We start from the raw sequence: 27,345 nt of genomic DNA, 5'->3' as shown, positions 1-27,345 counted from the left end.
CCACCCGGGCCGCACAGATCTGCCCAAACACCAAAGTTACCTGCCTTCCAGCCAACATCCCTAAGGGAGACGTCGCTAGGCAGGGGTGGTGGTAGGGAAGAAAGGGCCAGAGGGGTGGTGATGGGTGAGTGCGCTGAGGGAGCACAGGCCGGGGTGCGCCGGGTCTGAGCCCCGAGGGACGCCGCTGCAGCCTGGGGGTCACAATCAGAGGGGACATGTGGCTCAATTCCCAGGTCACTGTTAAATTTACCAAAATTTATTTATTTAAAAGATTTTTTTATTTGACAGAACACAAACAGAGGGAGCAGCAGGCAGAGGGAGAGGGAGAAGCAGGCTCCTTGCTGAGCAAGGAGCCTGATGCGGGGTTCGATCCCAGGATCCTGGGATCATGACATGAGCCAAAGGCAGATGCTTAACTGAGCCACCCAGGTGCCCTAAAATTTACCAGCAATTTAAAGAAAGCTCTCCATGTCCGGCCCTTACATTCATAGCCACCTCAGCTGAGATAGGAGAGGGCCAGGGACAAAGTCTCCGAAGCGGAAGCGGTGGAGGGACAGCTGGGGAGAGTGGGGTGTGGGGAAGAGGAAAGTGGAGGGAGCAACCCAGGAGGGACTCTGCGGAGCAGTGCTCCTGCACACTGGCCAGTCCGGCTTGCAGGGTCGGGCCCGCTGGCGTGGGTCCTTCCTTCCAGACACACGTGAGGCAGCTGTGCGTGGCTGTGCGGAGGCCTCTACCTGCCAGAGGGAGGACCCGGGTCTGGTCGCTGCGGGTGCTCGCTGGGACGAGCTCAAACGAGGAAGCCGCCTCTGATCCCACAGCTCACATGGTGGAAGGCCACCCACGCCACGCCCGCCCTACCTCAAAATGTCTCCTGCCCTGTCCCTTCCCTCCTGCCTTACCCTTCTCCTCCTTGAGGCCAACACCAGCTCACATACTGACCTCCTGGCTACAGGCTTGTCCCCTCCAGGCCTCCCGGGCCGCCTCCATCTGGCCCGAGTCACCTCGCTCCTGGAGGACTCTAACAGTTCCCCCCACCCCCGCCAACTTTCCCCCATGCCACCCCACAGAGCCATTTTCTGAAAACAGAAATCTAATCAGATTGTTCAAGTGACTAAACATCTTTCTTTTTTAAAGATTTATTTATTTATCTGACACAGAGAGACAGTGAGAGAGGGAACACAAGCAGAGGGAGAGGGAGAAGCAGGCTCCCCACTGAGCAGGGAGCCTGATGCAGGGCTCGATCCCAGGACCCTGGGATCATGACCCAAGCTGAAGGCAGAGGCTTAACGACTGAGCCACCCAGGCGTCCCCCTGACTAAACATCTTAAGAAGCCCCAGCACCTCCGGTGGTGAGCGTTGTCTCATGCGGCCAACTTACTTCTGAGAGAATAATCGACTTTACTGAAAGTCCAGTGAAGGAGGCACCCCTGAGGCTAGGGTTGCTGTCCCCCCAGCGAGGCCTGTCCCCTCCACGAGACCCCCCAACTCAGGGTGTCTGTTCCCGGGGCCTGGCTGGCTGCTGGAGGCGGAGGGGTGCCCGTGGGGGTGGGGGTGTCCTGGCCACACTGAGCGGACTGCTCGGCGCACTTCTGTGCAAACCTTCAGTCACCTACTGAATGCCAGGCATGGGACAAAGAGCAGAACAATGTAGCGTGGCAGGAAGAAGCCCAATTTTTTTTTTCCTAGACAGACAAATCTGGGTTCAAATCGTGGCTCTGCCTCCAAGTGAATAAATCACCATGAGGAAATCACGTCAGGGCTCAAATGCTGGTCTCCTCACTATCACACTGGAAAGGTAATGCTACCTTGCTTACATCAAAGCATGGAGACCTCCCCCCGCCACACGCATGTTCGTTCACTGTCACCGGTCTGCTCAGCTTGCCTGGAAGCCCTTCGTCTCCCATCCAAAGCAACCAGATGTTTCCCCAAGGTGCACCTGGGACACATGGTTAATCCCACAACTCGCACTGCCCGTCTGCCCCGAAGCCCTACATCATTAATGGAGACCGGTCTCCCCCGCCGCTGCCCTGCCTCTCCTCTCAAAGCTACGTCCCTTGGAAAGCAGCCCAGCACTAATGCACCTCAGATGAGTTACGGGACTGGCCGTTAGGATGACGACCGACGCATGAATTTCCTCATCGAAGCCCAAGAGCACCAGGCCGTCCAGCAGGCCCACGGGGCTCGGCAGGAGGTGCTGCTCCCGGCGAGCCGGACCTGCCCCTGGCCGTGGGCTGGTGGTGGCTCTGACTGGAACGACCAGGAAGGCTGAGGATTAAGTATTTGTCTGGGTCTCCGTCAACTGATGGAACTGTAAATAGTTGGGAACGCTAAGTGGGGCAGGAAGCCATCTCTGGATATGGATTTAGGACTTCCCCCCGGGGCCTGGGTCGCAGGGTGTGGGGGAGGCGGGCGGTGGTAGAGCTCGTGGCCTGGGGGCTCGGCCGCCCTCCCCGGCCAGTGGTTCCCGGAGGCCAAGGGCCCGTGTCTACACAGAATGATGGGCTCTGCCCCAGTGAGCACCAGCCTTGGGTCTGGGAGGAGTGGGGACAGCCCTGCATGGGGGGCCAGCTACGGGGATCCCCGAGATCCCTGGTGGCTCCGGGCCACTCTGACTCGGCAGAGGCAGTGGAGGCTTCGCACAGAGAGTCCAAGGCTCCGACGGGCACCCCAGGCTCGCGGACAAAACACCTGCCCTGTGCTTGTCGAATGCATGCCACGCTCCCGTGACTAGGCTACAGACCCGCCCGAGTCACCGAATTCATCCTTTTCACCATCTACTCTATTAAAAGTATTAAAGCAGGTATTAAAAGTACTGAGTTTTTATCTCATTTAAATAGCTCATGGGGCACCTGCGTGGCTCAGTGGGTTAAAGCCTCTGCCTTCGGCTCAGGTCATGATCTCAGGGTCCTGGGATTGAGCCCCGCATCGGGCTCCCTGCTCAGCAGGGAGCCTGTTTCCCCTTCTCTCTCTGCACTTGCCTCTCTGCCTACTTGTGATCTCTGTCAAATAAATAAATCAAATCTTAAAAAAAGAAAAGAAGAAAAAAGAAGATAATCTGCTCAGGGTGCCTGAGTGGCTCAGTCGGTTAGGTGTCTGCCTTCAGCTTGGGTCATGATCCCAAGCTGAGGGTTCTGGGATGGAGCCCCACGCTGGGCTTCCTGCTCAGCAGGGAGTCTGCCTCTCTCTCTGCCTCTGCCCCTCCCCCTGCTTGTGCTCTCTCTCTGTCAAATAAATAAATAAGTACAGTCTTAAAAATAAAAGGGTATCTGCTGTCCAAAGGAACCACAGTGAGGTCACGGACTACTGGCTTGGGGAGCTGCCCCTGGCAGGTGCTCTCCAGTGCGCAGTGCTGCGGCCACGGCTGACTTTGGGGACACCAGATATTCCTGGGTCTGTCAGGGCTCCTACATGCAGACGCTTCAAGGGCCTCTGAAGCGGAAGGTAAGATGAGTCTGCTCTGGGGAAGCAGCTCGCAGCTCACCTGAGATACGTGGAGGGGTGATTTTGGACACGGGGTAGTAAGGACACCAAAGCAGAAGACGGTGAGAGGCACGTGGGAGCGGGGACATCCTGACCCGTAAGAAATACACACATTCATTCAGATGAGCAAAACCCACTCCTCACGTTTACGGGTCTCGGTCCACGGTTCCTGGCTCATGGCTCCCCAAACCTCTGGAATCTCCTGAGCTGCCTCGGGACCATCTTCTGCCGGCCTCCTGGCCTCCGTTCCTGAAGTCACTTCAGAACCGCCCAGGAGTCCGGGGGATCCTGTTACTCATAATGAGCCTCTTTCCCACAATGACTGGGCTCGTGTTAACGGGGTGATTTTGGAAAGCACCTCAAAATGGGGGCTGGTGGCCCAAGGAACTCTCAGTCCCCCTGATTTCCAGGCAGGGAAGAAGACGGCTTCAAAGGAAGTTTCCCAGAGCCCCAAGCTCCATTTGGAGGACAGAAGCTCCTTTAAGACCTCACCGGACGCATCCCCTTGTGGGCAGCTGATTTGTCTCCTCTGCTCCCGCTGTCAGGCCGCGCCCATCTAACGAGTCCGCGGGGTTCCCGAGTCGCTGTGGGCCACTCCAGCAAAGTAATTGAACCCAGGAGGATTCGTGGCTGGCTGGTCAGGAGCACAGGGGACACCCTGGACGTGACCCTGACAGCTGTCGGGCGGCTGAGCCCTTCCCCTGTGGGCTCTGAGCCCCTTCAGGCGGACAGTGTCGGAGGAAGCCGAACTGTAGGCCGCCCCGCCAGAGCGCAGAGAACTGCTGGGACGGGGGGGACCCACCCTCCGCCCGCGGTGGGATGGGGTGCGGAGCCTGAGAGAGGTGTGTCGGTTGTCACTGTGCACAGAGATTATCTAGAAAATGTTACATTTAGATCCCAGGGTGGGGGGTCAGGGTAGGGCCAAAGATGCCTGCGTGTCCCATGGACGAGCTATCTGGTGCTGCTGACGCCAGTTTGGGACTGGGCCGCAGGCAGACAGGCGGCGCCCTCAGGCTGCCAGGAAGAGGACTAGCAGGCCCGGCTTGCCTGCGGGCGACTGGCGCCGTGGATGGGGGGCGGGGGTGGGAACAGAGCACAGCCCCCCACGCTGGAAGCACAAGACAGGCCTGAGCTACAACGAGGGCTGCGCCCCGGGGTCCCATGAAGGCAGGGAGCAGCGCGGGAGGGGCGGGTGGGGGTCGGAGCCCAGAGCACTCTCAAGGCCAGCCCACGTGGTGGACTTAGGCAGCTCAACGAGGTCCCCCCCGGGGAGAAAAAGGAGCCTGAGAAAGAGGGTTATCAGAGTGAAGCCCGCACCCGAGGAAGCCTCCAGGAGCCCTGACGGAGGCCTCTGCAGGTGGCCTGGAGCTAACACGAAGCCATACAGTCCTCTTGGTTAACATACAAGCGACCCAACCGGAGAGAACGGCCATCACATGGACAAACGAAACCAAGAGGCAAGGCGACTGTCACGGGGAGGACGGATGGAAGTCAAACCATGAGGACAGACAGAGCCGCAACTTAAACAAGATGGACCGCCATGAGAAACGGGCGACCTTGGCCCCCGGGGGCTCCCGTGAAAGGGAGGGGGTGCAGGTACCGGCCAAGGTGACCGCGGGCACGGGCGAGCCCCCAGCTGGGCCTGAGCAGGGCGGCTGGGGTCCTGTCGCATGGGGAGGGGACCTCTCGGCTTCTCCCGTGTTGAGACCCTACGACTAAGGCAGCGTCTTTTTGTGGGGAAGGAGCGTGAGGGGCCTGACAGCGTCCTCCTCACATGAAAGGGCTCTGGGCAGTGTTGCCGGCCAGGCTGGGAGCACAGCAGGTGGGGGCCGGTGTTCAGCTCCGCCCGGCGGGAGGCCAGGTGCCCCCCAGGGCTCGCTGCATCCCAGCCGCGACGGGGCACCTGCGGGAAGGCCCGCAGACACGCTTCCGTGGGTCCTCAGCTCGGACTTCAGCCTTTTGGCTCCTTTCTGGAGATGCGGGCTACGATGCCCCAGCAGCCTGCCACCCGCCTCCACTGGTGAGAGAACGCCCATCGGTTCCCTGCACAAAGCACCCCCACGGGTGCCCAGCGCCTGCTGCCGGCACACAGCCTCCCCCCGCCGGCAAGATGCAGCCGGATTTGACTATCAGGCAACCGCCCCCTTTTCCATCGATACCAACCCCGGCAGCCACACGACCTGCACTCTGGCTGGACGGCTTCGTGCTCCTCAGCCTCAGGAACAGATTCTATGGGGACGCCTGGGTGTCTCAGTCATGATCCCAGGTCCTGGGTTGGAGCCCCGCACTGGGCTCCCTGCTCAGTGGGGAGCCTGCTTCTCCCTCTCCCAGCCACTCCCCCTGCTTGTGCGCATGCGCGCTCTCTCTCACAAATACATAAAATCTTAAAAAAAAAAAGTGGGGGGAATGATTCTTTGGTGGATACAAGTAACTGAAGCCAGGGAGACATTTCTGGGCTTCGGGCAGACCGAATTCTGAAAGAAACTCTTTCCTCCGGGACAGCGCAGGGCTCGCCGCAGCGCTCCTGATGTCCTGACGTCCTAGGCCCAGTCACACCACAGGAACCCTGACTCCTCAGTTGGCTGAACTGCCTTGTTTCCATTTTTGCTTAATGGCAGGGTTTTACTTCTGCCACTTGCAACTAAGGGTCCGCACCGGGGTGATCTAAGTCACAGCAGTGACATTCATTCATTCATTCTACCTTATCAGGAGTCCATCCTAACCGCCCCAGGAACGTTTTAATGTAAATACCTTGACCCAAAGGTAAAAGCCCTCAAAAGCCCGGATCTCTGACTCTGTGGAGATCCTGCTGGACACAGAGGCTGCCCCTGGCGCCCCTACCTGTCTGGTCAGGCTGCCTCCGAGGTTCATGGTGCCGGAGCCGGATTTGTTGGTCTGCAGCCAGAGCATCACGGTGGAGGTCAGCTTGTAATGGGCGGTGCGACCGCTGGATTTCTCCTGTGGGAGGAGACAGAGGTCAGAACCCCAGGGGTGAGCCTGCGCTGGGGTCATTCTCACATGTCCCTTCCTTGGATGTGGGGCCACAGCATGACCTTGTAAAACCCCGGCTGGTCTCTAAAGGGACCGAGTCTGCAACCACAGGGTCTTTATCATTAGTGACCACCGCAATCCTGGTTTATCTTTATCGAACTGGCTCTGGGGCATTTTAGGAGTGACGGGGTTTACGTCTCCCAGCATCCTCCCACCGCTTCGAGAGACGGGCCGGCTGGGAGCACACCTGCACTTCCACCACGTGGATGGAATCCCAGCAGCCCTTGATCTTCTTTGATCCGTCTCCAGCCTTCTTGATGAGAATCACTCCAGCAAAGCCATGATCCAGATCCCAGAGGTAGACAGATGAGACGCCGCCTTCAAAATACCTGCCGGAAACAGGCCCACGTGCCCATGAGACGCCAAGCCAGTTAGATTACAGATCAGCCCAGCGGTTCATTCGGCAAAGCTTCACCTCAATGTCTGAAAGGAAGGCCCCTTCCTCCCTCCCTCCCTGTGATGGTTCTGGGCCTGACTCTTGCGCATGTCCTGAGCACCTGCTGGTTGGGGGCAGGGGTCCCGGAAAGACCAGGGGCTCAGGATGAACTGGAGTTCGAGCTCTGCCGCTAACTCGAGCTTCGCGGTCTTGGGTAAGCTTACAAAACTTCTCTGGCTGCACCTTCCTTCCAGAGGAAGGACCCAGTAGAGTGTGTGACATGGGATGGATATTCGATGGGGGTCGCCACCTTCCGGGATGGCTATTTCCCAGGAGGGATAAAGGGGAAAAAACCCAGAGTAGCACACTCCTCCCCACCCCGAGCCCCCCCAACCCTCCCCGCCCCGCTCCAAGCCCCGGCTGCCTGGGTTTCTGTTGGTCTTTTGGAGCCGGAAATGAAGAGCTGAGCTTAGGGCAGAGCTCCATACTCAGGTTTGAGTCGACATGGAAAAATTCCTAACTAAGAACAAACACAAGAAAAGGCCAGAGGAGAAAAGGAATGAGGCCAGGGTCCCAAATCCAAGAGACTCAAGGCGACAGCGTGGCAGAGCCGGGCTGCCGGGGGCGGAGGTGGGTCACCAGCTGCCGTATGGGGCCTCCAACTCTGCCGATGACCAACCGGAATGCTGGAAAACACGCGTCTCTGCGGCCTGGCACGTTCTTTACCAGTGCGTCTATGGCCTCTCTGACCCCAATTAACCTCGGCATCCACAGTGCGGCAGGCACACGGCCCCGCCGGGAGGGCGCTATCATGTGTGAGCACAGGCTCAGACGCAGAGGAGCCGGGCCGGCAGCACGCGTGCGGCAGCAAGCAGGGGCTGTGTGTGTGGGGGGGTGCGGCATGGGCCCCCCCCACTGCCGGCCGCGGCCGCACCTTCCCCAGCCACCAACTCTTTATTAAGTGCTCCCAGGTACCAACCATCTGAACTGGGCCTTCATTTCATTATGAAGTAAGAACGGTAATACCTACTTTATAGGACTCTTGAGATACAAAAAAAAAAAAAAAAAAAAAAAAAAAAGGAAAGTAAATAATCTGACCAAAGACTATTACTGATTTTAATAACAAGAATAAGTACTAAAAATAAACAGGTCTGTGAATTCTCAATAAAGCTGTTACATAATAAAGATACACATGGTTAATGCTAACATTTCCGAGAGAATGCGGGTGAAGGGTACCCAAGAATTCTTTGTAACAATCAGAGCAAAGGAAGCGTCTTTCCCTGTGAGAACCAAAGCCTCCTGCTGAGCCGTAAGGTGTCACGGGGCCAACCCACCGCAGGGCCCGTGGGGGCCCAAAGGCTGCACACGAAGTCTGCTCCCCTGCCCGCTGGGGTTCCAGCCCGCCGCGGCCGCCACATCCTGTCCCTGCCTCTCCGTCCCCACAGGCTCCATGGTGATTAAGCTGTCCAATGAGATTTACACCACTGCCCATACTCACGGCCCCGGTCACCCTGGGAGGCGGGGCTGGTACAGTGGACGCCCGGTGAGTGGGCCTGCTGGACAGATGCACGGAGGGACCGGCCCCAGGCCAGTGCGACGCAGAGCACACACACGGTGGGCGGGGTGGGGGGGGAACGTGGAACAGAACTCAGAGATCCAAGTTCCCCAGGAGTCACACCAGCACCACTGAGGGAAGAGCAGCCCAGCTAATGCGATCCCAGTCCTGCTGGACACGGAGGGCTGCTCCAGCACTCGGCTTCCCCCTTGGTTGGCTTGTAGGGAGAGCAGCCCCACATCAAAAGGGAAGCAACGTCTCTAAATCTGCGGCTTCTCTCGCGCTGGTCTGAAGGGCCAATAATCCCTTCTTGCCGCAGGCCATCCAGGAGTAAAGGCGGACACCCAGTGGTCATTCTCCCCCTTCCACTCCCCACGGCGTGTGGCCCGATCCCTATGACCAGAGAGCGGCGGTGGTCTTGTCTAAGGCCCCAATGCCCTCTGTGTGCCAGGGTACCAGGGAAAGCGGGCCAGGCTGCCCTGGAAGGGAGCCCGGAGAGACCCAGGGGTCCGGAGAGACCCCGGGGTCCCGACAGCCCCTGATGATGTCGCCTGGAGACCTGCTCCAAAGCGCCAGGCAGCTGCAGTCCATCCCCTGTCCCATCCCTTAGATTTATTTTCTTCCGGAAAATGAACAACCGCATTATGTTTTATAAGGTGGAACTGGCTGTTTCCACTCCAACGCCCCACCCGGTGGCCCGGCTCCCACTCCGGGCAGCTTCTCCCTGGCATCCTCAGCTTCCTCTGTGGGCCACAGTGACCGGGCCCAAGGTGCCAAGACGCTGGAGACCAGGACGGCAAAATGCGAACTTAACTCTGACCTCTACTGCTCTTTTTTTCTCCAAAACTAAGCAATTCATTGCAAGGACATTCTAAAACAGGGAGATTGAAAAATTAGCCCAGAATACCATATATCAACTTATCCCATAAATCTCATTTTTCCCAATCCCCTTCCAGTCTTTGTCCAGATGCCTAACTTTTACGAAACGACAAGCAGAGCCATGGTGCCGTGTTGAGTTCGGCCTCTGCGCTTGGCAGGGACTCATTAGCGCTTCTCCGGGGAGCCACACGATCTCGGTAATTGTTTTTCGCAGCTGAGGTCGTATTCCACCAGCTAGTGCCCTAACTTACAGTCCACCGGATCTGCCACAAAGGAATGGCAGCCGAGTCGGAGGCGACGCTGTCGTCCTGGCTTGGAATCCACTCCCTCTCCCGTCGTCAGGGTGCTCCTCAGCGGGGTGAGGCAGGCGTGCTGAGACCCGGGCTCTGCAGGCAGGGCCCCGACACAACAATTCAACAACGGACCTGCATTCCATTCACCAAAATGCATCTCCAGAGACCGGGGCGGCAGCAAGTCTCAACCTGAGGCTCCAAGACAAAGGGAGCGGAGGACTGTGCCGTGAGGAAGGGCCGGTTCAGGATCTCCCAGAAACACCAGCCTCTCTGGCAAGCGCCGTCAGGGCCGTGGTGAGCAGGCCGCTGGCAGGGAGACTGAGGGGCATACAGACAGCCCCCCATTACATGGTTTACGGCTCTGCTCTGCGAGTGAAGCATTAATTAAAGAGGGACCTCAACAAGTTTTTGAAAATTTATTCTTACCTACTGTACTTTGATCACAATGACATGAAACAGGAAAAAAATAATTTTTATGTGGCTCACATTTATGAGTTTTTACATAAAGGCTTTTGTGGGTATTTTAAGAATGTGCTAAAATGTTGTCTGAAACCACATGAAGCCATCTGAGGAGTCGCCCGCCAGAACTAACAGCTCACACATGGAAGCACTTTAACTGGCCTTTGTATACTTAATGAGTCAAATAGTATTAATATTGTTTAAACGCTAACAGGCCGTTCCAATAAGGTGGCTCTACCACCGCCACTGCCCCGCGCTTGGACCCTTGCACGTCAACGTGAACCAATGACCGAATGGGGCCCGGGACCGAGAGCAGGCTACAGAGGAAGCCCCCTGGCCCTACCCGCGGCTCTGCCAGCGCTGGATCGCTTCACAGGCCCCAGCCATCCAGGGAGGGCGCGGGGACAGGCCCAGCACCGACGGCCACGGCACTGCTGTGTGAGTTCCTGCGCTGAATGCGCTGGTCAAGAGGCAGCTCAGAGACTGTTAGCACACAGAGGCCCAAAGACAAAAGCACAGGCTCTTCTTAGGCCTGGGACCCACAGCCGGTGAAGAGGTGAATGATCCGGGAGGAGGACAACGCAGGGACAGAACGCAGGGACATTGGAGGAGCACCCCAGCCCCTGGGGGTCTTGACCCATGAGGCAGCGGGGCCTCGGGAAGCTCCGGGAACACAGCTGGGGGAGAACGACAGACCAGAGTCAGCCTCCGTGCTGGTCTCACCAACAAGCAAACCCGTTCAACCACAGTGGTCTCGGTGGCTTCCAACACTTTTCCAGTAACGGAAAACACTCTCTTTTTGGTTTTCTTTTCACCTGCCCTGCCCAATATTTTTTGTTTAAATGATTTTTCTCAAAGAAAACTCTGCTCCCAACATGGGGCCCGAACTCACGACCCCGAGTTCAAGGGCCGCGGGCTCCACTGCCGGGAGTCAGCCAGGCGCCCTGAGGGGGAAGGTGCCCTAAGGCAAATGGAAGGGCAGGGAATTCAGACAGCGGGCACCAAGGAGCCAGGACAGCTGGGCGCTGGCTCCTGAAGTCAGGCTGGCTGGAAACCGTACTCGATTTCAACATGCAGATACGGGTTTTGTAAGCTCAAGATCAGGGCCCCACTGACCCAAGCCGGTCAGTGCCCTGGACCAGCCGGGAGTACGTGGTGTGACCGGCAGGGCTAGCTGGGCAGCAGCACAACTACAAAGGAGCACTCGGTCTCGTTTACACTCTATCATCAGTTAGATCCCTGAACGTGGACCAACTAAAAGGCCAACGTGCCCGTTAACTGTCCTGTCCTCGGCGTTCAGCAGTTTCTCCCAGAAAATGACTCCTGCTCCTGCATCATGTCACAACCACAGACACAGGTTCTGCGTCCATAACTCTTCAACCATAGGACCCCCCCCCCCAACCGAGGGAGACAGGGAGAAAAGAGTTTGGAAAACATAACACCTCCTGCTCAAAATGACCTACTTCACGGGGCACCTGGGTGGCTCAATGGGTTAAGCTGCTGCCTTTGGCTTGGGTCATGATCTCAGGGTCCTGGGATCGAGTCCCACATCAGGCTCTCTGCTCAGCAGGGAGCCTGCTTCCCTCTCTCTCTCTCTGCCTGCCTCTCTGCCTACTTGTGATCTCTGTCAAATAAATAAATAAAATCTTAAAAACAAAAAAATGACCTACTTCACAAAAGAAAGGAGGAAAGAAAATATCTCGGCCCCCGAAGCTTTACGGAGTGTGTGAAGCCAGGCCGTGTGTGGAGTCCTAGCACGGGCACTTGTTCCGGGAGCGTGAGCAGTGAGCCTGCATTATCCAATCCCCAGTCTCAGCCAACACTGGGCTGCACACCCAACGGGGAAGATGGGACTGGAAAGGACTGTGACATCGTCAGCTTTCACTCCTTCAAGTCCCCTCCAGGGAGAAGAGCCAGATCTGTGCTCCCAAGATGGAGGCCCCCGGCAGGTGATGAGTCACCTGCCACAACCCTCCCGGTTCACCACAGCCAGGACACACCTGCTGGGAGCCGGCCCCGGCTGGCTTCACTCAGATGGGACCTTTTCGCCACATGGGAGCCTGGCCAGGAGGCTGGAGCTGACGCAGAGGCCCATGCCATCACTCCCGAGCCCCCAAGACAAGTCAGGGGCATCATAAGGTGAGCACCCCTCCCCCGATGCTGGAGAGTGAGGGGGCTTCACTGAATATGCCAAGAGAAAGGCAAGGAATATTTATCTGGCACCAAGGTGATGCCAAAGACTGTTTTCCCATTTGCAAAACGAAGGAGCCGGATTGCAGGCTCAGCGGGGTCGTTCCAAGCTCAGACCGCCCGGGATGTAGGGGCTGCATCAGGGCCCGTGTGAGGCAGACCCTGAGCACCACAGCACCATTACCAGCATCTCAATCAAGTTGGTCAAAACTCTGCTTACATGCCTCCAGTGACAGAGAACTCGCAGTTTACCAAGGCCACAGTTTCTGTTTTGAAGCGTTCAGTTTGCACTGGACGGGAGTGAAAATGCGCACTGTCAGCCAGAACCACACCAAATAAGAATTTAACGCCCTTCTCTCATGTAGTCCTTTTAAATATCTAAAGACAGCTTACATAAACCCCAAGATTTCTCTTCTCTGGCCTTCCTGTTGTCATGTTACTGCTCATAAGACATGATTTTACGTCCCCGCACCTTGGCTACCCTCTTCCATAGGGGTCCGAGAAATCAATGCCCCGCACTGATGTACCCAGTGCCCAGACAGCAGGGACCAGTGCACCGCTCAGGGGCGAGGCTACTGCTCCACCCGGGAGCCCAGGGCCGAAGCCGCACTCTTGGCCCCCATGCCCCACTCACATGGACACAGAAGAGCCCGCGCTCATCTCCGATGCAATGTTTCTTCTTAATGTGTTGTCATAAAATTGTCTCCCACATCCTAGATTTTTAAGTACGTGGTACGCTGGACTGGAGAATATCATTTTCCACTCAGATCTGTTATATTTAATTCTCAGAATCCTAGCTTCACCATTTCAAGGTACCTTTGGGGATTCTGAGTCTGTCGTTAGTGTCCTATCCAAGCTACCCTTCCTTGGGACAGCCTCACGTGTGGGAACATACCCAGAAATAGGGTGCAGGCCACATGAGTACACAACTGCGTTCTATGCCGCGTGCACCAGCTCCCCCAACCCGCTCCCGAGAGTCCTAGAGGCTGGAGCAAGGCTTCTGTGGAGAAAAGAACGGTCAACTTGGAAGGATGCTTCTGGTCTCGCCATTTTTCTTTCTTTCTTTTTTTTTTTTTTAAAGACTTTATTTATTTATTTGGCAGTGAAAGGAGGAGAGCACAAGCAGGGAGAGAGGCGGGCAGAAGCAGACTCCGCACTGAGCAGGGAGCCCGATGTGGGACTCGATCCCAGGACCCTGGGATCATGACTGAAGCTGAGGTAGACGTTTAACTGACTGAGCCACCCAGGAGTCCCTGGACATTTCTTTCAAGCTGGGGGACCGTCTCAAGGCGGGAACTCCCATGGCCTCAGATCTGGCTGGAGATGACGAGGCCCACCAGGGTGGACGAGGGACGGGAGAGGGAATAGAAGAGGCGGCGGCAGCAGAAATGGCAGCCAGGAGTTCAGACTGCACATTTTTAGTGTCAGTCTGTTTAAAACAAGTGGAATCCTTCTGGTATCCCGTCCCAAACCAGGAAGACTGTCCCTTAAAACGTCCCAAACTGTCAGATTACATGAAGTTCTTCTTTCCCTCCTCTGTGGGTCATGTCCAGTCTGTTGCGCTTCTGGGGTCTTGCCGAGGAGCAGCAGTGAGACTTGAGGGACACTCTTTACTGTGCCTGGCACTTGGTCATGACAGTGACAAGGAGGTCACGTGGGCCCTCGTTCCAATGGAAACCCCCATGCTCGCGGACTGAGTGTACAGAAGAGACAAGGAGAACAAAACCCCGAGGCAGAGCCACCCACCAGCGGCTGGGGTTTGGCCCCAGAACAATACCTTCCTGTCTCCTCCCAGCCTCAAACAGAGACTGAAGGCGCCAGCTCCCAGCAGCAGTTGTCTTTCTGGTCATCCTCAAACATCCTTACAACCTCAAAAGGCACCTGGTACCCACAGGTGGGAACAATTCAGTTCTACCCCAGGGGAAAAAGAAAAACCTCCCATTTGCGTGGAGAGGCATCTAACACCTGGCCTCCTTCCTCGCAATGCAGACGAACATTCCTTCCTCACCGGCTCCAAACCAGTCACCAGGAGAGGCTAGGCATCCTCCCTGCCCGACAGATGGACGTGGATGCTGCCTGACATATGCGGCTTCTGGAGAGCCCACAGAGAGCCAGAGGAGACAGGCCAACGGCCATGACTCTGAGGGTCTGGGGACTGTGGGCTCTCTCTGCCACGCCGGTGTCTCAGCTTCTGCTGGGGCGCATCCGCGAGACCCTGGTGGAGGCGGCAGGAAGCGCGCAGGAAACCGCAAGACGTTCACAGCCACCGGCGGCCGTCCGAATCCCCAAGTCTCTCTCTCTGGGCCGAGAAGGGCATAACTCCTCCCTCCTCCTAATCTTAGCCAAGGTCTCGCTTGCCGGTGAGCATGGTCTTACCCACACTTCCCTGGGGGCTGCAATTGGCTCTGCCCAAAATGGAGACAGGCGGGCACCTGGCTCTGGGCTGGCAGATGCGTGCCGAGACCCCAACTGTCCTCGTGTGTCTTCACCACGGTTTGCAGCACGTGTCTGAGCCCGTCTGTGGACACGGGACAGCTATTCTGCGGAAATGCCCTCCGGGACACACAGGTGTGCCGGTCCCGAGCAAGCACACCGACTGGCTCAGGCATGTGTGGCTTTCATGCTGCTCGCCTGTCGATGCGCCATCTGGATCCCAGCTGCAGCCCTTTACAGCCCCGTCACGGGGTTTCTACAGTTTTCTACTTGCAGACACACCACGAAGGCCTCTCTAGAAACACGGGAGCTGCTGCAGGGGCTCCAGACCTGGCTCTGGGACCCGAGCGAGCCATCCACGCTTGGCACCACTGCGACCATCTCCTGGCTCTCGGGCTCCTGACGACGATCCTGCTAGCCCGCTTGGCCCACGACTCGAGAATGTCGACAACCCAGGCCTTCTGGAGGTGCAGGCCCACCGCTCTCATCCAGGAGCTGCCATTTATGGGATCCCATTCTGTGTCAAGGGCTCTGAATACATTATTAAGAAAGTTAAGAAAACCAAACCCCAGAGAGTGAAAGAAAGGTGCCCCAGCCACGTGGCCGAGAAGAGGGCCGCTGGGACAGCCCTGGGGTCTGGCTGGCCCCGTGTGCGAGGGCGACAACAGCAGTGCAGGTGGGCAGCTGGGCTCGGGCCCTTGGCTCAGACTGTGAGGTTGAATTTGGTAAAGATGAACACACACCCACAACCATGCTGCTGTACGCGGTGCCAGTTCAAGGTCGGGGAGAAAGTCAGAGGAACAAAGGACATTACACTGAGCAGCCGGGAGGCGGGAGCGCACCACGGAGCACCCCGCTCTGGGACATCTGCGAAGGAGGGTCCACCACCTCAATGAGGCCACAAGGGCCTGCTGGCTGAACCTTCATAAGACCACCCACCCCGGATACCTGCACAAAGCAGCCTCCTGACAAAGATGGGTCTACCAGGAGCCTGGGAGGCAGCTCAGCCAAGAGCACAGCTTGACCATCGGACGGACCTGGGCCCTCCTTCCACAGGGGCGTTGGCACCCAGCACGTGGATCAGCACGATCCAGAGTGTGACCATGTGCCATAAGTTGCAAGAACCCAAAAGTTCTAGAGGAATCAGAGTCCGTGTTGCTGATGATCTGCGGGACCGTGTTTGTTAACAAAACGGCGTTTTGCACACTCCTGCTTTTCGTTTAACATTGTTTTAGCAGATAAAAGTCAGACGGTGCACGCCATGGCCACCAAACCCAGAGCTGCAGCCTTAGGATGCCAGCCGAAGGGGTCCCATCCCTGGCGTGCAGACTGGGGGCATCCTGCAGTCTCGTCCAGACCCTCTCTTTAGGGGCTCGAGAGACCATGGCAGACACCTTTGCTTCAGAGTGGTGGCGCAGGAGAGCTGAAACTCAACACTGTTAGGGCAGGACACAGACCAGCTCAGCACCCCCACCCCCGGAAAGCCAACAGGACCCTCTCGGCTGGCTTCCCTAGTCAGTTACAATAGCACAACCGCGCGGGGCCCAGGTTTCCCCATTAACTGCTTCCAGCACTTTCACACAAGCCTGAGGAGGGGCAAGCTGGAGTCCCGCAGCAGGCGGGGCAGTTCTCAGAGGCCCTTGGTACGCATGGCTGAAGATACAAATAATACATGCGAAAACCCAAGTACTAATTACGCTGCCGACAAGTGAAAAGCCAGACGCAGACCCCCGCCCCGCCCAGCAGTCCCTGGAGCGCAGCACACTGCAGGCAGGGCCGTCGCAGGGCCTGCTGGAGACCTTCCTATCTGGGAAGACGTCCCACACCTCTGGGCAGGAACAAAAAGTGTTCTGCATCACGAGCCATCAGACCTATGCGCAGGCGCAGGGATGGAGGGCAGAGGGGCCAAACCAAATGGCCCAGGCTCCATCCAGCTCCAGAACTTTCCTGCACGATCCGCCACCCCTTCATGCCTTCCTGCCCAGTGCTCTCACCCACTTCCTAGGGGGCTGGAGCTGTGACTCCGGCGACCGAAGGTAATGGCCAGCTGTTTCTGGCCGTGGAGGTAATGGGCGACCTTAAGCTACAGACTTCACCCAGCCAGACGAGGGACAAGTAGTTAGGACCAAAGCCGTCCTCCCCCTGCTCCTGCGAGGCACCACGGCAGAGCCTGGGCTCTTCATGGCCACCCAAGGCTCAGTGATTCCCCGAGAGGCTCACAGGGCTCAGCACCGAGTCTTGCCACCAGGAGTCATTCCGGCAGAAGGAGACCGGGCAGGAGCAGCAAAGGAGAGGCAGGAGGGAAGATCCTGAGGAAACTGGACACGAGTCTGCGAGAGCACGCGGCTCCTCTTCTGGGGCTCGCACACGATGCGCTTCGTTCCCCCAGCAAGTGCGCGACACTGTCTACAGGACGCCCACGGACTCGGCGACCAGGGTTTTTACTGCCAGAGTGCTGCCCACCTAGCACACGGCAGAATTCCAGGCTCCCAGAAGGGAAGCAGGAGCTTGGCATAAACCACCATGTTTGCGTGAAGAGTTTAAGCACCATGAGCCATTCTTATCAAGGAATGGCAGGGACCCTCCAGAAAGCCAAGTGTCTGGACACCAGCCGAGGCCAGCGCTACAAAGGCAGGAGTCCCACGCCGGCTACTGGAACTCTCTCCCGCACCGGGGCAAACCCAGTGTCATCCGCGCACAGTTCCACCCCTTCCTAAAGTCAGGCTTCCCTGGCTCCCTGCCTGGGTGTGTCCTTCTCAGCGCCTGCCAAACCGTGCAAGCACTTTGTCTGCTTGCTCCCTTCCTCCCGTGTGCACCTGTACCTCTTCAAGCCCTGCGAAAATCTGAGCCCCACGAAGGCAGGGGCTGTCCCTGACGCACTCCGCACCGTGCCCTGTGCTCAGAGCACGATGGGTTCTCAGTGTCTGCACAACAACGTCATAAATACTCGCCTGTCACCACAGATGGGAACTACTTTACTCCATTTTCGAGACAGGAGTTACTTGAGGTCTCCGGATGGGCCGGGAGCAGAGGCTCAGCCCAGCCAGAACGTGCAGCCTTCCACTGGGGCCAGTGACGCATTCCAGGGCCTGCTACCTCACCGCATCTGCACACAAACCACCCTGTGTCCACAGAACGTAAGACAGCCACAGGATAACGACCATAAAATGAGAACAATCCTGTCCTCCTGTCCTGCTCAAAGGTCACCACGTGGACCTGACGAGTCAGTCCAAGAGAAGCCTTGTGAGCCCTCCTCAGCTAAGAGAGCAGAGCGACCTTGACCTCAACAGATAAGGAAACAGAGGCTCAGAAAGTTCACTTCCTGGCCCAAAGTCAGCGAGCGAGCAGGGCGGAAGACAGAATGAAGTCCAGGCCCTCTCGAAGCCCGGCTCCTCCCGACGCTGCAGCTGGCTGGACGGCGGTGGGCCTAAGACTTCTCCTAGGGACTCTCCACCTCCTGTCTGAGCTGGTCCTCCCACCATAGCCTACCTGCTGCCCCTGTTTCTGCTGCTCCCCTCTCTTCAGAAAAGCTCCCACCGCTTTCTGCAATTCCTACCAGGACAGACATGCTGAAATCCCCCAGGCCCGATGCTGACGTCCGATGAAAGCGTGGGGCGGGGGGGCGGTGCTGAGGGGCCCAGGGACAAGGTCTGGGAAGGCAGCCGGGAACATGGGAGTTTCCAGGACTCCCAAAACCACAGCAATGAACCTTCTTCACACATGAATAAGGGTGCCCTGCCCTTCCAGAGTCAGCGTTGCCCAAGTGTCAAATGACATAGGGCCAGAGAACAGGAGGAAGAGGCAGAAATAACCACGATTCTAGCATGACCCCAGAGAGGGGAGAAAAGGCAGGGAGCTGGGGTCAAGCCCATCCACCAAGCACCCTGGTTGCTCCCAGAGAGGCCCATGGCTTTCTGGACTGCCACAGGGACGCCAGCCTTGTTTTATTCTGTAAACTTCTTCCAGACAAGAAGGGTTGATTTGAAAAGCTAATTAAATCTTTTGAAGATTATCTCAGACCCGAAGCAAGGGAAGAACACAGAACGCCCTCCCGCCCTGCTCCGCCACCCCCCCCAGACTCTGGCCTTCATTAAGCTTTGATTTCAATCAATTGCACACCCACTAAAATTAACTTATAAGGCCAATAAATTGCAACCGCATGTTTGAAGGTATTATCTGCTGCAAGCCAAGAGCCGAGGATTGCAGAGCACGGGGCAAGATGTCTGGCACAGATGGGAGTAATCATCTCCGGACAAAAGCTGTGCCAGCCCCTTCAGTCAGAACATCTGGTCTCAGCAGAACCCAGGCCGACCGAGGCAACAGTGAGACCCAACGTGAAAAGCCAGAGCTGGGAAGGTTTCCCTGGGAACCCAAAAAAGTCAAAGCACTGATCTGGGGTTCACGGCAGCCAACCGGTGGCTCACACCGCGAGTGCGAGGTCTCCGGCAGCAGCAAGCGCCCACCCTGCGTTGAAGACCCCACTGCCCAGTCTCCCAAGAAAGATGCGCAGACCAACTTGTGGGGTTTTGCGACTGATGAGCTACCCTTGCTTGGGCCTAAAAAAGCAATCAACTTTGCCTAGAAAGAATGTGAAGCGATCCCATGAGCCAGCCACCCAAGAGCCTGCCTTTTCTGCTACCTTCCCCGCTCCCTAGATGCCGGGCGTGTTCCGATGACACTCCCTGGACTGAGCTGGGCCCACGCTCAGAGGCAGAAAACTACACTGGGGCTTGGCAGAGAAGAATCGAGCAGGCTGGATGCTGGTGACCAGGACGGAAGGGCTCGGGAAGGGCAGCGAGGAATCAGCGTGACCTGAGAGCAGGCCCACCGGCCCGGCCCGGCCCGGCCCGGCCCGGCCCGCAGAACAGGCCTGACATCCCTAAGCACGTGCAGCAAATGGACCACTTGAGCCGAAAACCAGCATTGCTTGGGTGGTACAACCTACAGATGTTGGACAGTCACTCCCCAGGGAAAGTTGCCGCCATAGGCCCTTTCTGCCACTGACGATGGCAAAAAACATCAATAAACATGGTAGGGACTCAGGGAAGAACGCAGGGAGGGAGCTGTGGAGAGTCAGGCAAGCAGAGACTTCCAAGGGGCCCCGACTCGCTTTCTGCCCACACCCCGAAGGGAGGCACATTTCTTCCACAATGGGGGAAAGGGGTGTGCAGGCAGGGGAGGGGGCACCATGCCCCCACGGGAGTCAGAAGTGGAGGGCCTCCAGGTGCACCCATCCCTGGCTCCAGCTCCCTCCCTGTGACCACTCTGACTAGCTCCTGGGGAGACAGCAAGCTCTCCCTCTCTCTCTCTCTGGAAAGGCCTGGGCAGCTCTAGGTGTCCGGCCTGGATCACATTTCGGTTCTAGTCTCTGGCAGTCGTCCTCCCACGGAGAACACCAGCAGCAGGAACAAGGTTAACGGGTCCACAAGGAGGAGGAGAAAGGTCAGGATGATAAAATCTCCCTACAAGGCCAGTCGTAGGCATAAACCAGTGGGGTGGCAGAAAGAACACTTCAGGCCTTTTTGGGGGGGGGGGGGCGGGATGTTCGTGTACGTCCAATCTCCAGACCTTCAGAGGATGAAGCAGACAATCTGAGCCAAATTCAGTGTCCTTCCCAGCACAGCGAGGGCCCTTCCCAGCAGCAGTCCACACAACCAGAAGCTCTCCGAAGCATTCACCACAGGAGGATTCGAGCCTGAAGGCTGGAGCCTGACAGCTTCAGTCACCTGAGAGGGTCAGTGGTCAAGAAGTCGAGCACAGGGTAGGCCCAGTCCTAACTCTGTGACCCATCGGGATTGAAGAAATCTGAAACATCTAGGGTCAACAGGACTCAAAGACCCAGTTAGCACAGGGGACACGTCTGCTCTTCCCATTCCTCAACCCCCATGGGGTGCAGGCCAACCTCCAGTTTGGAACGGGGTGCCCTGGAGAGGGCAGGCTTGCTCATCCCATCTTCCTGGACACAATGGTGTGCCTGTTCCACGCTCACCGTGGCAGCACTCCCTCTTCTTCCCAAGCCTCCTGGCATCTCCCGCCAGGCCTGGGACACGGCCACCTTGCCGGCTCCTCCTGCCGCAGCTCAGAATGCCTCCCTTCAGAGCAGCCTTTGCCAGCGACAGAAGGACAGGCGGAAGGAGAGCTTTGCGGCCTCATTCCCTGGGGGTGACAACGAATGAGCCTTCCCACAGGAACCGAATGTGTCTTTGTTGCTGTTCTTTTTGAATATTTTATTTTTACGTAATCCCACACCCAATGCGGGGCTCAAACTCACAACCTGGAGATCCAGAGTCCTGCACTCTACCCACCGAGCCAGCCAGGTGCCCCTGGAATGTGTCTTTCTAATGGGAAGGAGTAGAGAGAAAGGATAAAGGGAAGGTGTGACCTACTGCCCCCTTCATCCTATGGAACGATCCGGTCCCTAGAACACCAGGTAACCACTGGCCTATGTTCAAGGCAGAGACACGGCCTCTTAGCCCCTGGCTGACTTCCCTCTGCTCCAAAACCACAGGAAAAAGAAGAGCTCACATTCTAGGCCCCGTACCACGGTCACCAATGTGGCCACCAACAACTCAGGGCACTCTGAGAATGAGAACTTCGAGGTGAGCAATGTACCAAGATGGTTTAAAAAAAAAAAAGGAAAAAAAGGAAAAAGACAAGATGTGGTTTCATGATTTTTAGCCTGAAATGGGTCTCATTTTAACTCATCATGTGTGGTCCGGCTGGGAAAATGTTCCCCACACACGGTCTCAGGAGAGAACGTCCTCATTACTCTGATAACAGTGGGTGGTTTGAAACAGGACTCTGGATCCCCAGTGATGGTTCTAACCACCACCCCTGTGGTGGCCAGTAGCTGCCTGTCACTTGGGGAGACGTGGACCACCCCACACCCCAACACCCGGAGGTCCTGAACACTCTACCCCCCGACTAGCAGCAGCACACTGATGCCGGGGACACCGAGGCTGTCCTCTGGGCCATGTTCTACGACTGCAGACGGCCACAGCACCTCTGGCTCTGGGCCTATCTGCTTTGATCGCCTACTTGGGTGTCGGCAGTGGTCCTGTCAGCCCCTCCCACGCCCCCAGCAGGTCACCTCCCCCTGGAAAGGTGAGCACAGACTCACAGACATCCGCCACCTTCCAGGTGGACATCTGCCCAGGAAGGGAACTCTTTCCAGGAGGTGTCATAAGGAGATACACCTGGGGAGGGGGGCGGGCGGGGAGTCCCAAGCCTCTAGACCCGAGCAGTGTGACCGCCCTGAGGGGAGGTGAACGACCTGGCCAGTCAAGGCCTCACAGAAGAGACAAGCCTAAGGATGAGCACGCATCACTACACATGCAAACCAGTAAGGCAAGAAGGAAAGAGAAAGTAAGACGTCAAAGCCGAGAGCTGGGCTCTTCCCCAGGGCTGGCCCGAAGGCCAGTACAAAGGCCACACATCCGAATGGCTTCATTCAGGAAGTCATAACTCAAACCCTAATGTGTCAAAGAAACCACTCTCGCTTTGACTCTTAGGGAATCCAAGAGGAGCCTGCAGAAGCAGCCTTGACGGACCGCTCTTTCCTGACCCCTGGCATGGCCAGCTCCCCTCCTGGCATCCGACCTCACTCAGCTCTCCAAGGCCACGTCCTAGAGAGGCCGGGAGTCACTCCCCATCCCGCCACCCGTTGTGACACCCCTTCACACGTGGTGTCTTCCCGCAGTGGACGCCCCAGAAGGTGGGGACGTGGTTTGCCACGTTTAAGGACGCACCCCCAGGACCTGGTGGGCACCTTCTGTGCAGGTTGAGTAAATGAAGATTTTGGGCTTTGGAGCTGGATGAGGATGGCTTTCCATCCCAGGTTCGCCACTCACCAGCTGTGTGACTCTGTCCCCTCCCCTGGGACAGGGACGATCCTGGCACACGGGCTGCCCTGGAGACATGGGGTAAGCAGAGCCAGGAGGCCAGGAACACAGAGCCGACTAAGACACGGGCTTGGGACTGCTCGATCATCGCTGCCCTCTCGTTGCCAATCTTACCGCTGCAATGTGAGCCGGACCCCACCCGGAAGCTCCTGTGTGAGAGCCGGACTGGCTTCCTGCCGAATGGCCGGGGAAAGCGACAGTAAAACCCACCACGAGCCAACGACGGGATAACCATGTGTCCAGGTCAGCCTCCCTGCACAAGCAACTGGTCTCCGACAGTGTGGTTCTGGACGTGACGGCGCATTCAACACGATGACTTACTTTAACTATGAAGACTGGTAACCTGCGGGAGCTTGAGGCAAACACAGACCCAATCCTAGCTCTTCACCTCTGCGTCCTACTTCGAGTCCTTTAGCGACCGGAGCCCACGGTCTCCTCATCTGTAAGGAAGGGGCAACCCTCGTCCCCGAGGCTCCTGCAGGGATGAGACGTAAGGTCCAGACCTGCTGGCACGCGCCAGATGCCCGAGCTCCAGCGGAGCCACACGGTGGCGCAGCCAGGACCCGCAGACACGTGGGGCCTGCGCGACCGTGCCTCCTCCCGGCCGGGCTCCGGTATTCTATCCATCTGCTTCGGCGTCACGGGTTTTCGGCCGTTCTCCTCGTGAAGGGTGTTCTCCCAAATCTGCCATGAGCAGGAGGGCCAGCCAACTGCCGCAACACGAAGCCCGGGGGTCCCCACGCTGCGGGACCAGCTCTGGGACAACGGTCCCAGCAGCTCAGATGCTCTGCTTCTCCCACTCCCACTTTCCTGCCTGGATCCTAGGTCCGGGCGGGCAAATGACAGTCGCAGGACCAAATCCCACCCACCTCAAGGGTTGAGAGGGGGCTTTTACGTCTGTAGTTTTGGGGGTGTGTGTGGTTACATTTGTAGAGGGTGATACACATAAAACAAGACACAAAGAGTAAACGACAGGGACTTCTAAGACCCACGAGACCCAAACTTTGAGCTTGCCGTCTGGCCCTTCACAGGAACGTCTGTGGGCCCCTCCCCGAGACGACCGCGTTTGTGCGGTGGTGGTACCGGGTCTTTCACGGTCGCGCTCTATTCTCAAGGCAAAACTTACTTTACCACGAGATTCTGCTGGTTCAGGAAACAGTGCTTCAGGGGCTAACCTTCTCCAGAGCCCTTCCTGCAAGGCGGGTGAATAAGTGGCCGCTCTTTTTGGCGGGACGGGGGCAACAGGACCAGACGGAAGCAGAGAAGAGAGGTGGGGATCTAAACAGACCCAGCACAAATGCTTTCCAAGACAGGTGAAGGCCCCAAAGACTTCAGGAGTCAGGGACACAGTGGCTCGGAGAGGGCAAGGGCCCTGATGGGGGCAGGGGTCTCCGAGCCGCAGGGACGACTGGCCAGGGCGTGCAGGACGGTAACAACACAGGGCCTCTGGAGACAGACAGGCCTGACTGACTCCTGGCTCTGCTTCTCGCGTCAGACAAACACCTCAATCTTTCTGAGCCTTCATCTGTCCATCTGCGCAACGGGGGCTCCCAGCTATGGTGTTTGTGGGGCTCTGGGACGACGCGCACAGAGCACGCGGCACCGGGGGCACCTGCTGGCATCCGAGGCACAGGGCCGGGCCCGCACAGGCGGGTCTGCACACGGCAGCGCTGACACCGCCGAGGCCCCTGCCAGTGACGTGGGCACCAGGCTGTGTCTGGCGTTCTGCCCGCAGGCTGTTTAAATTCACTGGGTAAGCCAGGTGACGGTCCGAGGAAGGCTGCTGGGCCTGCACACACTTTCCTTTGTGATGCACTTATCAGAACCAGAGCGCGGGCGTGGGAAGGGAGGAAGTCACTCACAGGTCTCGGTACTGGTCGAAGGCGTTGTTGGCTTCCACCTCCAGCTTCCTCAGCCGAGCGGAAGGCATGGCCCCGTCTTCCAAAGGAGGGTCGTACTTGTTACTCCACGGTGACCTGGAGGGGAGGAAGGAGAAGCAAGTAACACCGGTCACTGCAGGGGACGCAGCCTGTGAGCCGTGAGCCGAGCCCTGGCTGTCTGACACTTCAGAGGCAAAGTCACTACCCAAAGCAAAGAGGTTTCCAGGCCCTGCAACAAACAACGGCTTTCTTGAGGTTTGCCCAGCCAGGGCTCGGGGTAGACAGGCCTGGGCACGGACCTTGAGTGCCGCCGCTCACCAGCTGTGGACTTCCGGCAAGTGTCTTGACTTCTGTGAGCCTGCCTTCCCGAGCGTGTTCAACGAGGCTACCATTTGCTACAGGCTATGAATGTGGACTCCGGAGACCTCCCTGCGCAGCTAAGGACTAAGAGAGCGGCCGGTCGCAGAGGCAGGCAGGTCCTGCCGATGACACGTGAGAAAGCCGGAGGGCTCCTATTCGCCACGGGAACGGGAGAGCCGCCCTTCTGAAACCATGGACGAATAAATACACAGCTGTATTTATTGACTGTATTTGTATGACTGTCCAACTCTTGGTTTTGGCTCAGGTCGTGATCTCAGGGTTGTGAGATCAAGCCCGGTCTGGGGTTCTGCACTCGGCAGAGTGTCTGCTCGAGACTCTCTCCCTCCCTCTGCCCCTCCTCCCACTTGTGTGCCTGTGCACATACCCTCTCTCAGTAAACAAATGAAATCTTTAAAAAAGAAAGAAAAAAGAAAGACTGCTAAGTAATGAGAACCAGCCTCTCGTTTTCCAGCCCCAAAACTTGCTGCATTAAAAAAATATATTTTGCCACATCAGGAAAGCATTTAATGACAGAGGGTACTGGAAAGGCGGTTCTAGGGGAAGTACCTACTTGTTAATTCCAGCAGGTGGAGTTCAGAGAAAGAACGAGAAGGAAAACGTTCTCGAGAGGAACGGAGGGCGGTGGGAGAGCCATGAGCCGTGGACAAAGTCCTTCCCACTCCCGGACGGTATTAAAGCCCTCGGCATCATGCCTTTCCCATTCCTCTGACAAGCAACCACTGCCTCATGGAAGACTCAAAAAAACCCTTTCAATTTGGAATTGATGTTATGGAAAAGGGGATCACCACCTTCAGAACCCCAGTTTTAAAGAATTCCACGCACAAACTTCATTCTTCTCCCAGTATGGAACCAGAGTAAGCTGGGTGGCCGCTCCCCAGAGCCGCCTCCACACAGAGGTCCCAGCTCTCTCGGCTGCTGGGAAAGAGTCACTGTGCCTGCTTCCCAAAAGGGGCTCCAGACAGCTGCAGCCCTGACTACTGTGAGGCACAAGGGGCCTCTGGAAACCCTTCTTTCCCAGCCGACCGTTCCATCCCGCCGTTCTCCTCATTTGGTACAGAGACTTGACAAGAATGAGGTACGATGCCCTTTCTGCCCCATGACCAGCGGCCAGCTCTGATCACCCTGGACTGGGCACATGGCACGGGAAAGGGTGGTCGGGTAAGCCAGGACCCATCCGGCGTAGGGGGCGGGTGTGAAGCCGACACTGGGCAGCCTCACATCCCCACCGCGGGGCCTCTCGCTTCCAGAGCGTGCCCGACGTGTCTCTTCTTGTTAGAACCCGTCTTCCTGCAGCCCCCTCAACTGTGCTGCCTCGGAGAGCTTTCCTCCAGGACAGAAATGTTCTACATCAGCACCGTCCAAAATGGCCGCCACGAGCTTCGGGAGGCCACCGAGTGTCTGGGATGTGTCTAGCGCAGCCAAGGAGCTGTATTTTTAACTGTACTGTATTGAACTGATGCAGACAACCGCTCCTGGAGCAGAGTTCTCAGAGGGCCAGTCTTTCCTGTCCTACAGAGCCTGGCGCTTCACCACACACTCATTAGAGAAAAGCTGTTAAAAGCGGGAAGATGCCCTCGCAACCCCCCCAGAAGCCCCCATCCCGGCCCCAACTCTCGCATATGAACGTGGAATCTGACAGCGGCCGCAGCCCGCCCTCTCCCTAGGCTGCGAGGGCGCGTGGGGAAGGAGCCCGAGCTGTCCTCCCCCTCCGCCCCCCAGTACCAACTGGAGAGCTCCTGGGCAGTGTGAGCAGCGGTGATGGGCCAAAGCCTCACGGCACAGGTGGGAATGAGGACCCAAGGGGACTGCGCCAGCGTCCTCCGAGCCAGCAGAGGACGAGCCACCACCTGCTTTTTCTGAGGGACACCGAAGCACTTAACGACAACAAATCGGAGACAAAGATCGGCGGCAGGGTGCGGTCCCCCACACGAGGCTTGGGACCTGCACTTGCCAGAGCCCCCCCTCAGGACTTCTCGGCACACCCCCCAGGTCTGACCTTCGTTCCTCCCGCTACACAGCCTTCGCCTTCCTGGGGGCCTAGAAGACCCTCTCCAACTGGCTTTCATTTAGAGGCGACCTGATCAGACACAAGAGCCCATCTCTCTTCTGCAGACCGGGGGCCTGGAATTTTCAAGAAGCCTGTAACTCACATTTCTCCCGGCTCACAGACGACAGCATTTGAAGCCCTTAGTCCTGGAGCCGGGGTAATTGTAGCTGGGGGAAAAAATCATAACATTACCCAGAATATTCTTAGTGGAAGGGGCACTCGGAACACATTTAAGAGCTTAAATGGAGGCCGTTTGAAAAAAGACAGATGGACAGGAACGGTTAGATTTCAAAAGTCAGGCCTTTCATTTCCCTCAGAGAATGCTTTTTGTTTGCGCTAACAGGTTTCAAACAGTGCTGCTGGCAACGGTCACGCCATACGGATCTTATTTAAGCAAACGGTCAAGCACAGTTACGATGG

General features: G+C 57.3%; 1 protein-coding gene across 4 annotated transcripts in view; it reads right to left on the bottom strand.

Moving 5' to 3' along the window:
• The window catches only part of CAPZB (capping actin protein of muscle Z-line subunit beta), a 127,654-nt gene that overhangs the window by 10,452 nt on the left and 89,857 nt on the right, over window positions 1–27,345 (bottom strand). For all 4 annotated transcript variants that reach the window (XM_045999107.1, XM_045999081.1, XM_045999086.1 and 1 more), the window contains 3 exons: window positions 24,480–24,593; window positions 6,719–6,860; window positions 6,322–6,438 (listed from right to left, as the gene is read on the bottom strand). In XM_045999107.1, the coding sequence (XP_045855063.1) occupies window positions 6,322–6,438; window positions 6,719–6,860; window positions 24,480–24,593 (373 nt within the window). The remainder of the gene's footprint in view (window positions 1–6,321; window positions 6,439–6,718; window positions 6,861–24,479; window positions 24,594–27,345) is intronic.

The sequence above is a fragment of the Meles meles genome, chromosome 1 (genome assembly GCF_922984935.1).
Source record: "Meles meles chromosome 1, mMelMel3.1 paternal haplotype, whole genome shotgun sequence".
Lineage (NCBI taxonomy): Eukaryota > Metazoa > Chordata > Mammalia > Carnivora > Mustelidae > Meles > Meles meles.
This window is presented reverse-complemented; position numbering and strand designations above follow the sequence as displayed.